This window comes from Bufo gargarizans, chromosome 1 (genome assembly GCF_014858855.1).
Source record: "Bufo gargarizans isolate SCDJY-AF-19 chromosome 1, ASM1485885v1, whole genome shotgun sequence".
In the NCBI taxonomy this organism is placed as follows: Eukaryota; Metazoa; Chordata; class Amphibia; order Anura; family Bufonidae; genus Bufo; species Bufo gargarizans.
The window spans coordinates 367,472,414-367,485,065 of NC_058080.1; the positions used below are offsets into that span (position 1 = coordinate 367,472,414).

Below are 12,652 nucleotides of genomic sequence, written 5' to 3' on the forward strand. Positions count from 1 at the left end.
CTTATTCAGTACCAGTGCAGTAATAGTATTTAGTCACTATGTGTTAGTAATATGTTGTCATAATGTGGCAGTATTATTTGAGCCTTGTATAGTGGTATCATTGGTATATTGGTCGTTGTGTAGTGGATTTTAGTCAGCAGCAGTATGGTAATATTATCCAGTTAATATGTAGTTGTAGCCATGGTGCGGTGGTATTATTTGCACCTTGTATAATGTTATTATTAGTAATTGTGTTCTTTGTATAATGCATTTTGTTCAGTTCCATTAAAGGGGTGTTCCCATCTCGAACACTGAGAGCATATCGCTAGGATGTCTGACAGGTGTGGGTCCCACCTCTGGGACCTGCACCAATACTTAGAATGGTGCCTGCAAAGTCCCGAAGGAGCACCGTGCATGCGCAGCCACCCTCCATTCATTTCTATGGGAGCCCCGAAAATGGCCCAGCGTGGCCACCGCTCCATTCACTTCTATGGAGTTGATGGAAATAGCTGAGCCAGCACTCGGCTACTTTTTGACACACTCATAGGAATGATTGGTACTTTGTGGGCTCCGTTCTAAGTGTAGTTGCAGGACCCAGAGGCAGGACCCTAACCTATCATACATTGGAGGCATATCCTAGCGATATGCCCCTAATGTCCGAGATGGGAGAACCTCTTTAAGGAGGTAATATTTAATCACTGTATGGTGGTAATATTTGATCCTGTATAATGGTATTTTTAGATAACTATATATTACAAATGTTTTATATGTATGTATATACCTTGTGACTAGTCATGGCCAGTTCACGTGTTCGCCAGCGAACACATGCGGGCTGTCTTCTTAACTGACAAGTCCGGCGAGGCACAGGTAAGTCCTTACCTGTGCCTGTGCACGAGCCGGTCTGAAATTAAATGCGGTCTCCGGGAGCAGGCCGTTCCATGAATGGCCCCCGGAGGCTGTTCTCGGAACTGCCTGCTCCCGGAGACCGCATTTCATTTCAGACCGGCTCGCGCACAGGCACAGGTAAGGACTTACCTGTGCCTCGCCGGACTTGTCAGTTAAGATGGCAGATCTCTACTTGGGACTTCTAAGACCATAGACTGGAAGCACCAGAACTGATTAAATGTGGCTATACTGTTTGTACAGTATTTAAATATTTAAGGGCCCCATTTTAATTTTGCCCAGGGCTACACTTTGTCTAAAACCGGCCCTGCTCTATAACATGCTGCCTACACATTGCACTGCATTTCATGGTGGCAGGTTCTCTTCAACTATTTTCGTCCAGCTCATATATTTTTAGCACTGTTTTTGCCTTAGCCCTTGTGACATTATACAAAGGCCTATTCTGGCCAATATATGGTTGAATGAGTTTATACCCAGACCCTGATCTCTCTCTTCTAAATCCTGATCTGTTTCAAGAAAGAACCGTGTAGAAAGGATAGAGGTAGTTTTAGGGTTCAATAAGGCAAGGTTTGTGTGTAGGAATGGGGCGATTTCCCTATTTGCTGACTAGGACTAGAAAAAATGGTAATAATTAATAGTGGTTACCATTGGAAAGGAAGACAGGTTTGTCTCAACCATAGTAAGACCACTCCAGTTATCCTTGCTACCCCCTAATACATGGCTTGTCACATATTGGAACAGTATTCTTATTTTATGTAGATCTAGTCACTTAGTCACATTGACAATGGTTTTATATATATTATTAAAAGTTACTTTTTGGTCATGGAATATTAATGTATATATCGGATTGATGCAAGGAGAAAACTATATTGGCAGGTGATGAACTGTACATTTCAGTTTATGCCAGCTGTTAAGTGGACCTGATGCTGGAGCTAGATAAGGTGAGTAACCTGAGATTACCCATGCTGACCGCTGTCCACCACTGAAAGAACCTTCAATGTGACATGATCAACTCACATGGAGGATGGAGCAATAGAACGTGACCTATTTTTATACATCCTCTGGATGCCAGGTATGTTTATGGCCAGGTAAGTGGCTTACTGGGGAACAGATGGCAACAGGATGCATTATGGGAAGAAGGCAACCCGGTGGAGGCAATGTGATGCTTTGGGCAACCATGTGTCCTGCATTCATGTGAATCTTACTTTGATAAATACAACTTACCTAAACATTGTACAGACCAAGTATTCCCCCTCTTAGCAATAGTTTTCTCTAATAGCAGTTGTCTCTTACAGTAGGACAAGTTTCCCTTCCATGCTGCAAAACTTTAGTTCAGGGCTGGTGTAGAACATGTTGAGTTAAAGCTGTTGACTTGGCCTCTAAATTCCCCAGATCTCAATCTGATAAAGCATCTGTGGGATGTGCCGAAAACACAAGTCCTTTCCATGGAGACCCCTACCAGGGGGCGGACTGACCACTCGGGCATGGACCGAGGGAAAAAGTCCCGTACATTCATCAGCACAGTGAGCGCTGTGAACGGCACGGGCAGCGCAGCAATGCTGCTTGTGCCTGAAATAACCAATAACAAAGCTCCTTACAGCAAGGAGCTTTGTTATTGGTTGGGTATTGGCGATACAGGTCGGCTCAGGCAGGGGAAGCCGGTGAGAGCTGGACGGAGGAGGGGCCAGCTAACGGAAGTTGCTGTATTAGGCAGAGTGGGGCGCACTGCCCAAGGACCCTGGGGAGCCGCGGACTCATGTGACTGGACTGGTCTGAGAGAAAAGGTGACCCTGGGCCTGTGACCCCCCCCTGGCTGTGTTGTGGCAGTGAAAATCCCGGCCTGTCACTTTTCAAGTAAGTGATTCCCCCCTCCCCAATCATGGTTTCGTCCAGTTTCACAGTTCTCTGCTCCCCCTCCTCCTTTCACCCCACTAGTAACCATGCTCCCCCCTACTCCTGTCACCTCACTAGTGACCCTGCTCCCTCCTCCTGTCACCTCACTAGTGACCCTGCCTCCCCTTCTCCTGTCACCCCACTAGTGATCCTGCTCCCCCTCTTCCTGTCACCTCACTAGTGACCCTGCACCCCCTTCCTCCTGTCCCCCTACTAGCGACCCTGCTCCCCCTCCTGTCCCCCCACTAGTGACCCTACTCCCGCCGCCTCCTGTCACCCCCACTAGTGACACTGCTTCCCCCTCCTTCTGTCACCCCACTAGTGACCCTGCTCCCCCCGCCTCCTGTCACACCACTAGTGACCCTGCACCCCCCCTCCTCCTGTCCCCCCTAGTGACCCTGCTCCCCCCTCTCGTCCCCCCACTAGTGACCCTGCTCCCCCTCCTCCTGTCACCCTACTATTGACCCTGCTCCCCCCTCTTGTCCCCCCACTAGTGACCCTGCTCCCCCTCCTCCTGTCACCCCACTATTAACCCTGCTCCCCTCCACTAGTGACCCTGTGTGTTCCTGTGTGTGTGTGTCTCTCCCTGTGTGTGTGTGTCTGTCCCTGTGTGTGTGTCTCTCCCTGTTTGTGTGTCTCTCCCTGTGTGTGTGTGTGTGTGTGTCCCTGTGTGTGTCTGTTAGTGATGAGAAGTTCGGATCTTTCAGCTGAATCGGTTCATTTGAATCAGCTCATTCAAATGAACCGATTCATGAATCGGATCTTCGGTTCACTTCATGAGCCGGCAGAAGCAAGTGAACTGAAGATCAATGCGCATGCTCAGCTCATCGAATCTTCGGTTCACTTGCTGAGTCGGCTCTCAAGTGAACCGAAGGTCAGGAGGGACTGGCTTCTGGCAAACACAGCTCTGCTGCAGTGGAGCAGACTGTGATAATTGTTTGAGAGTTTAAGTTAAAAGAATCACCGAGTCCCTACCAGACTTCCTGCTCTGCTACAGCATGTAGCAGAGCTGTGTGTGTACAGGGTGCATGTAGCAGTGTAGCATGATGCTACACTGCTGCATGCACCCTGTACACACACAGCTCTGCTACATGCTAGATTAATGCCCCCCCCCCTTCCCCCCGGACGGACTTACAGGGAGCCGCAGAGCAGGGAGCCTGGCAGGGACTCGGTGACTCACGGTTCTTTAACTCAAAGAATCAAATGAGTCTCTGACTTATTCGATTCTTTTAACTAATAGACTCAGACGATTCTCTGAGTCCCTGCGACTCCCCCTGTGCTGGGAGTCAGTGCTGGCTGCCTCTGATTGGTTGGAGGGCGGGGAGGGGCGGAGCTAGCGTCCACTGTCGGCTCCTATTACACTGCCTGCTGCTGCCTCTATGCTGATCTGACTGAGCCGTTTCATTCGGATCAGCTCAGGCAGAGGAACCGACTCTTCCGGATCAGTGAACTGAATCGGTTCAAAAGAACGATTCGTTCATGATCCGGACATCACTAGTGTCTGTGTGTGTGTGTCTGTCCCTGTCCCTGTGTGTGTGTGTCTGTCCCTGTGTGTGTGTGTCTGTCCCTGTCCCTGTGTGTGTGTGTGTCTGTCCCTGTGTGTGTGTGTCTGTCCCTGTGTGTGTGGGTCTGTCCCTGTGTGTGTGTGTGTGTGTGTGTGTGTCTGTGTGTGTGTCTGTCCCTGTGTGTGTGTGTCTGTCCCTGTGTGTGTGTGTCTGTGTCTGTCCCTGTGTGTGTGTGTGTGTGTGTGTGTGTGTCTGTCCCTGTGTGTGTGTGTGTGTGTGTGTGTCTGTCCCTGTGTGTGTGTGTGTGTGTCTGTCCCTGTGTGTGTGTGTGTGTGTCTGTCCCTGTGTGTGTCTGTCTGTCCCTGTGTGTGTGTGTGTGTCTGTCCCTGTGTGTGTGTGTGTGTCTCTCCCTGTGTGTGTGTGTCTCTCCCTGTGTGTGTGTGTCTCTCCCTGTGTGTGTGTCTGTCCCTGTGTGTGTCACCATCCCCATGCCCACTGTTCCTATGTCTTGACACAGCTGCATCAGGATGTTCTGTGCGGAGGAAGAAGAAGGAAGAGGAGGCAGCGCCGCCAGCAGGGAGTCTGTGGGAGAGACACAGGGAGGCACACTTAGGACGTAGGTAACACTACCACATGATGTACACTAGTGTTATCTGTGGTTTTACATAAGACTGCAGGTAACACTACCACATTATCAGGACTAGTGCTATCTGTGTTTTTACATAGGACTGCAGGTAACACCACTACATTTTCTGTATTCAGATAGCCATCACTGTGTTATCTGTGTTGTTACATAGGACTGCAGAGGACATCTACTATATTATCTGTACTCAGAGAGTTATCACTGTATAGGGGGACCCACTTAGACTTTATGGCCTTAGGGCCCACATGAGCCTGGAGCCAGCGCGGCGCGATCTGTGGGTGGGGCTGTGTGTGGGTGTGTCTTGAGGGTGGACCCTACTTATCAATTTACAGGATTAAATGTAATTAGGATAGGTAATCAATATTGTAGTACTGTGCAACCCATTTAAGGAATTCATTGGGACAGAAAGTTGTAGCTAGAAACCACAGTTGTTAGGAGGTGATTCACTTTGTGTGACCAACTCGTGACACTATAAGAACAATGCTTTCTAGCTCCTTGTAGATAACTGTACCAATAATAACACATGAAGACACACACAAAATCTTTTCAAACATAAAAAAGCAGCATAAGAATAATAATAATAATAATAATAATAATATAGTCTTTTTCCAAACTGAATCAGTTGTCAATCAGTTTTATTAAAGTGCAAAGGTCACCATAAATGATCATTCTTCATTACAAAATATCAAACATTTTCTATACATACTGTCTACAAATCCTTGGGGAGATTTACCATGAGGGGAATTAAGTCAGATTTGCAGGATATTGCGTTTTCTTTTTTACACATTTTTTACACAATTTTTGCACAAATCTAGACAGTCACAAAGCCCTATTTTTCAACTTTTTGAATCCAGAATTCTGACGTGCAGGGCTTGATAAATTCCCCTCATTGTGTTTCAGTTACCTACATTTCTAGACCTGTTTCTTCTGGCACCATATTATCCCCACTTCTGTGGGCTTCTGTAATAATTAAGAGACACACATATGTACAGATTTCCATGGGCCCCGTATTATGGATCCATACAAGACAGAACGATAATACGCATAAGGCCTAAGGCCATGTTTAGACATGACAGATTTTTCTTTAAGCCCAAACAGGATCTGAATATAGCTTTATCAACTGAAATCTATAGGAGTGAAAAAACTCAAAATCACCACACCCACTGAAAGCAAGCCACTGCAGAAAAGGCCCATTATGCAAAATATGTGATGGAAAACATACAGTATTTGCACGCACAGTGGTGGAGATTTATCAAAACCAGCACAAGGGAATGCAACCAGTTATGGCGGCTTTAGAAGAGTAGATAATCGTTTAGGAGATTAATGACACAACCACATTTAGCAAATTAAAGCCGAAGACATCTTCATGCAAAAATTATCATTTACAAATTTGTTCACATACGATCATTCACTCATTTAGTCGAGGATCATTCACTGTTTTTACACAGCAACAGATTTACATAAAGCACGTCTGTTTTTACATCGTTCACATCACTGAAAGATCACACAATGTACCATAACTTCACCATATTTCAATAACGACAAACAATAATTTATTCATTCGCATAAATGATTTTACAAGCGTTGTACAAACGTTTTTGGTACAATATTTTAGTTGCTACATCATCCAAAAATGTATCTTTAGCATTCGAATCGTAGCGATTAGCCACTCCTCTAAATCCGCCATTAGATTTCTAGTTCTCTTTTCTTTATTTCTTTTATGCAATCTGATTGTTTTCCCAGAGTAGATATGTATTTTACATATTAGAAATGCAAATGTTTAGAAATACACATGAATGGTCCTAAAGTAGAAGGAGATTGGCATACCTTCAGGCTCCATACTTAAACTGTTTAGATACATTTTCAGACATCTTGAATGCATGACGTAATATTTTAGTATGACAAATGTAGTTTAAACTGTACATTATTAACATAATATCTGCCTCAAATGGTTTGCACTGTTTATGTACACATAGGGTAGAATTTTTCCCACCAAAGGTCAGTCTCTTGATGATCAAAGTACTTAAATGAATTTAAATGAATGTGCAGACTGTGGACTGAAGAAATGTTTTATTCAGAAACTGCTATATTTCCATTAAAGTCGACTTCACATACTAAGCCAATGTCTTCTACTACTACCTCAACTAACTTGCTACTAGCAGCACATGCTGTGTAATGTTTTTAATCAGTAGTTTGTAGCGTTAAAAGATTAATGCAAACTTAGAAAACAAGATCCACCAGTGACTTTTGCTTTCAACATAGACATCACACAGAGCCCTGCCCTCTGTATAACAGATTATGGCAGGTCCATCTAAGCAACAACTGAGACTCTGTGCTTTCTACAGTTCTAAGTAACTTCCGTTTGTATGAGTTTTACAAAGGAAAAATGTTTAGCTTACTTTTTAGTTTACTTTAAAGGGTTTCTGTCACCAGAAATACCTAAATTAAACTGGCTGACATTAGCGATGTGCTAATGTCAGCTCAACCTAGCTAGCCTATTCCTACTTTTATCTATGCCCCCGTTACTGCAGAAATATAACTTTTACTGTCCTTCCTTCCGAATATTGAACGGCGCAGGTGCGAGATTTACATGCACTCAGGGCCAGCGGGAGGATGTGAACGCTGCCTGGCCCAATCAAGACTTGGACCTTCGGACCACGTCATGAGATTTGGCTGCTCAATTGGGCGGCTGAACCATGTGATGTGTACGTCATGAGGGGAGGGAGGTGGGGTGGAGAGTTCCCTGGATGACGGGACCAATGGTGGGCGGTGAAGTAAGTAGGTGACTGCATCATGTATGGTATAGGAAAAGTGAGAAGTTTATGATTCGAGAGGTTGTCTGGGATAAAGGCTGTATGAATATAAAGGGAACTGAAAAGAATGGAGGATATGACATGATCTAGATAAAGGAGTCCAATAGAAAGGACCAAGGAGGTTTACTTATATCATGAAGCTGCGGTAACCCGAGAGGGGGAATATAGGAAAAAAGGTGTTTTTGATTAGGAGAGGTTTTTTTTTATCAATATATGTGAATATTATTGTTTGGAATGAAGTATTTTACTATATGGATTGAAAACCATGTGGAAATTATTATCTGTACTGAAGTATCTGATCGAGTGGTGGCTCCCGTAACTTGGGAAGCTGGGCTATTTAAAGGGGCCCACTGCGGACATGCGCAGTTGTCGCCCCTGAGGAAGCCAGAGAGCGAAACCCGGGTCGGGCAGGAACATTGCAGATTTTATTATTGTGATATGCCTATTGTCTACCAACGTTTATAAGTAGAATAAAACCTTTTATACCAACTACTAAGAGGGTACTATACTATTTGCCGATTGTCTAACCCTGCAGAGGAGGCGGTCTGAGGAGGATCGAAGCCTTTGAGAGGAGGATAAAGGCTAATACCCTGATTCATTCACCTGTGTATCGGATGACAGAGTCTGAAGCAGCGCGGTTTCAAACTTTTATTATAAGATTTGGAGGGAGGTGACAGAGGTGGAAGAATGGAGCCTCTAGGAGCAGGATCAACGCCCCCCTGCTCCTAGAGGCTAATTAGCATATTATGCAAGTTATATATCTGCAGTAACGGGGGCATACATAAAAGTAGGAATAGACTAGTTAGGATCCGTTGACATTAGCACATCGCTAATGTCAGCCAGTTTAATCTAGTTATTTCTGGTGACAGAAACCCTTTAAGATTAAGTCTCTGTTCAGATTACTGTCATGGCGATTGTTTACGACAGAACCATGACAGCTATGCTGGATCTGTTTTCCAGGCGAATCCTGACGGTACCCAGCGACTTATCAAAGGGTCCAATCAGGTTTCTCTCTGCGTTCTGGAGAACCTCTAATGGAAACCTAAAAATGAACAGAGGTGTATTGATTCAATTTGTTCTTTATTAGTTCATATATCTGAGAAGTCCTATTACATGACTGCATTCAGGGGTGTAACCAATGCTGATCGATGATATAACAAGTCCTCCAGCGCTTGTTTAAACGTATTTGTACATGGACCAATGCAAACTGGATGGGGGATGAATGATTGTTAGTATGATTGTTCATCCCCCATACAGTCTGCATGAGTTTTCTGCCAGACGATCGCTATTTAAAAATTATAGTTTGCAGACAGCAGATCATGATGTCTAATCACGATCTGCTGCCGGCAAACAATGACTCAGTATAGAGAAGAGTAACGGTATAACGATCGCTCCTCCCTATACTGAGAAGGAGAATAATAGCTGCGGTCTCCTCCGCTAGCGAGCAGACAATTGCCAGGAAGAAACGCTTCCTTCCCAACAATCGCCGTCAGTATCTTGCTGTCTAATACACCCTTAAGAAATTTAAGGGCTTTTCCAGGATTTTAACATTGATGATCTATTCTGTGGATAAGTCATAAATATTAGATCGGCGGGGGTCTGACACCTGACACCCCCGCGATCAACTATTTGAAGAGAAGGCTGCATTTATGCGAGCGCTGCCTTTTCTTAATTGTTTACCTGCTCGCCGTCGACATAGCAGCGGAGTACAGGTGTAATTACAAGCCATCTCATTCGCTTCTATGGGACGCTCCGTCCTATTCAAGTGTATAGTTTCACCAATATTAAAATCCTGGAAAACCCCTTTAATTCAATTTATCACGTATTATAACAACACAAACAATTGTATCACCTAGTCAATGAAAGTGAAAAATACAGGGTCCTGACTTCCTAGGGCCACAGTAGAGCAATATGTCAGCCTGCCTGGAACTCATAAAAAACATACATTCGCTAAATAGGATACAGATTGCAAAATGACAGAGATCTAATCGCCTTGCTCGTTTACATATAGACCAGCTTCCCACCGTAGAGCCATTGTATTTTTGTGCCGAACTACACGGGTGGATTCCACAATCTGTAAGAAGGTAAGAAGAAAATTAACATTTTTTCAAATAACTAAAAAGTATATATATATATATATATATATATATATAGAAATAACCTGCCAATGTATCACATGCCAGTGCATATCATGGTGTGTCCACCTACTAGAAAGGTAGCTAGAACAGAATAGGTAGATATGTGTTATACACCAAATATGTATAGGTAGATTATGTAATAGGAATTCAGAAAGACTGAATAATAATGAAATCAATGGTAAAGGGTATTGTGGCTTTGTCCCTTCAAGTAAAGTGGACGGAACTGCAATACCCTGCAAGTAACATTATGAACATGACATTTAGGACATTGGTCCATTCTTTATTGCGCTGCATAGCTTCTGACCAGCACTAATAATGTCCGAAAAATTTTCCAGTGTGTATGGACATGTTACATTAATTGGATTGACTTCACAATAAAAGCTGTGTATATTATATTGGCATCAGCCCAGGGAAGGAACGGCGCATGCGAAACGCGAGATTATGGCGCTCTGGTTTTCTGACGTTGGGGAGCAAGGAGGAGATTCTGACAATGCGTTTTTTTTTTACACAATAAAAGCACACAGAGCTATGGGGACTACCAACTAGCAACCCGTGTCCTCAGCTCTATACATCAAATCACACTGACAGGGGTGACAGGTTCTCTTTAAGAGAAATGGAGGATGGTGAGGGAATCTCCGGAAGCAGGCTGCATCCAGGCACTGGAGGAAACGAGAGCTGTTTTTGTATTAATTATGGTAATAATGTAAGTATGTATAAGTATCTCCAAAGTTATATGTGAAAAGTGTTCCAAGTGTAAGGCTACATTCACAAGACACTTCGGCCTCATGCACACGGCCGTTGTGCGGCCGTTTCATGCATTGGGGACCGTAGTTGCGGTCCCCAATGCACGGGCAACATCCGTGCTGCGGGCCGGACCCATTCAACTTGAATGGGTCCGTGGTCTGTCCGCACCGCAAAAAAATATGACATGTCATATTTATTTGTGGTGCGGAACAACGGAAAGAAACACCACGGAAGCACTCCGTAGTGCTTCCGGTGTTCCGTGACTCCTTTCCGCATCTCCGGAATTGCGGACCCAATCAAGTGAATGGGTCCGCATCCATGATGCGTGGTGCACACAGCCGGCGGCCGTGGATTCCCGACCTGCCGTTTGCGGGCCGCAATACGGCCACGGCCGCCCAATGGCCCTGTGCATGAGGCCTTAAAAAACGGGTATGTGACGCCCCTTTTTTTTTAAAGGCCATCACACCCACATTTTTTGGACGGACCATGAATAATGGCGAAAAAACAGACGTGCTATTTTCGCAGTTTTCACTGACTGACGGTCACCATACAATTGAAGGGGACCCTTTTTTTACAGCCAATTCTCAGAAAGGCATCAGTGAATAAAAGGACCAGCTTGCATTTTATTTTCACTGCCATGTGAATGTAGCCTAAACACATGCTATAACTGCTTCCTCTCTTATGACAAACACTCCCCATGTTATATGTGATAACTGCCCCCAGTGTTATAATATATGTGATAACTGCCCCCAGTGTTATAATATATGTGATAACTGCCTCAGTGTTATAATATACCTGATAACTGCCTCAGTGTTATAATATATGTGATTACTAGTGTTATAATATATGTGATAACTGCCCCCAGTGTAATAATTTATGTGATACCTGCCCCCCAGTGTTATAATATATCTGATAACTGCCCCCAGTGTTATAATATATCTGATATCTGCCCCCAGTGTTATAATATATCTGATAACTGCCCCAGTGTTATAATATATCTGATAACTGCCCCCAGTGTTTAATATATCTGATAACTGCCTCAATGTTATAAAATATGTGATAACTGCCTCAGTGTTATAATATATCTGATAATTGCTCCCAGTGTTATAATATATCTGATAACTGCCCCCAGTATTATAATATATCTGATAACTGCCCCAGTGTTTAATATATCTGATAAATGCCCCAGTGTTATAATATATGTGATAGCTGCCACAGTGTTATAATATATGTGATTACTAGTGTTATAATATATGTGATAACTGCCCCAGTGTTATAATATATGTGATTACTAGTGTTATAATATATGTGATAACTGCCCCAGTGTTATAATATATGTGATAACTGCCCCAGGGTTATAATATATGTGATTACTAGTGTTATAATATATGTGATAACTGCCCCAGTGTTATAATATATGTGATAACTGCCCCAGGGTTAAATTATATGTGATTACTAGTGTTATAATATATGTGATAACTGCCTCAGTGTTATAATATATGTGATAACTGCCTCAGTGTTATAATATATGTGATTACTAGTGTTATAATATATCTGATAACTGCCCCAGTGTTATAATATATCTGATAACTGCCCCAGTGTTTAATATATCTGATAACTGCCTCAATGTTATAAAATATGTGATAACTGCCTCAGTGTTATAATATATCTGATAATTGCTCCCAGTGTTATAATATATCTGATAACTGCCCCCAGTATTATAATATATCTGATAACTGCCCCAGTGTTTAATATATCTGATAACTGCCCCAGTGTTATAATATATGTGATAGCTGCCACAGTCATAGGCGTGCGCACGGGGTGTGCCGGGTGTGCCTGGGCACACTCTAATAGGTTCGTCACCTCCATGCGCACTGCCCCCCAGCCTATTTCCCTGTCTGTTTTGCTGGCTGCCGCCGCCCGCAACGCTGTCAATTCATTTACAATATCTGGCTGTGGGCTGCCGGCGGGCGGTGGCTAGTATTCAAATAGGGGGCGGAGTCCCGGACCCGGCAGAGGCAGAGAGGGAGTGCG

The 12,652-nt window shown here is 43.9% G+C and overlaps 1 protein-coding gene across 5 annotated transcripts in view; it reads right to left on the bottom strand.

The window, feature by feature from the left end:
* Positions 1 to 9,425: 9,425 nt before the first annotated feature.
* Positions 9,426 to 12,652, bottom strand: part of LOC122920246 (mitotic spindle positioning) — a 59,005-nt gene continuing 55,778 nt past the window's right edge. For all 5 annotated transcript variants that reach the window (XM_044269604.1, XM_044269622.1, XM_044269629.1 and 2 more), the window contains one exon: positions 9,426 to 9,810. In XM_044269604.1, the coding sequence (XP_044125539.1) occupies positions 9,721 to 9,810 (90 nt within the window). In that variant the 3' untranslated portion in view covers positions 9,426 to 9,720. The remainder of the gene's footprint in view (positions 9,811 to 12,652) is intronic.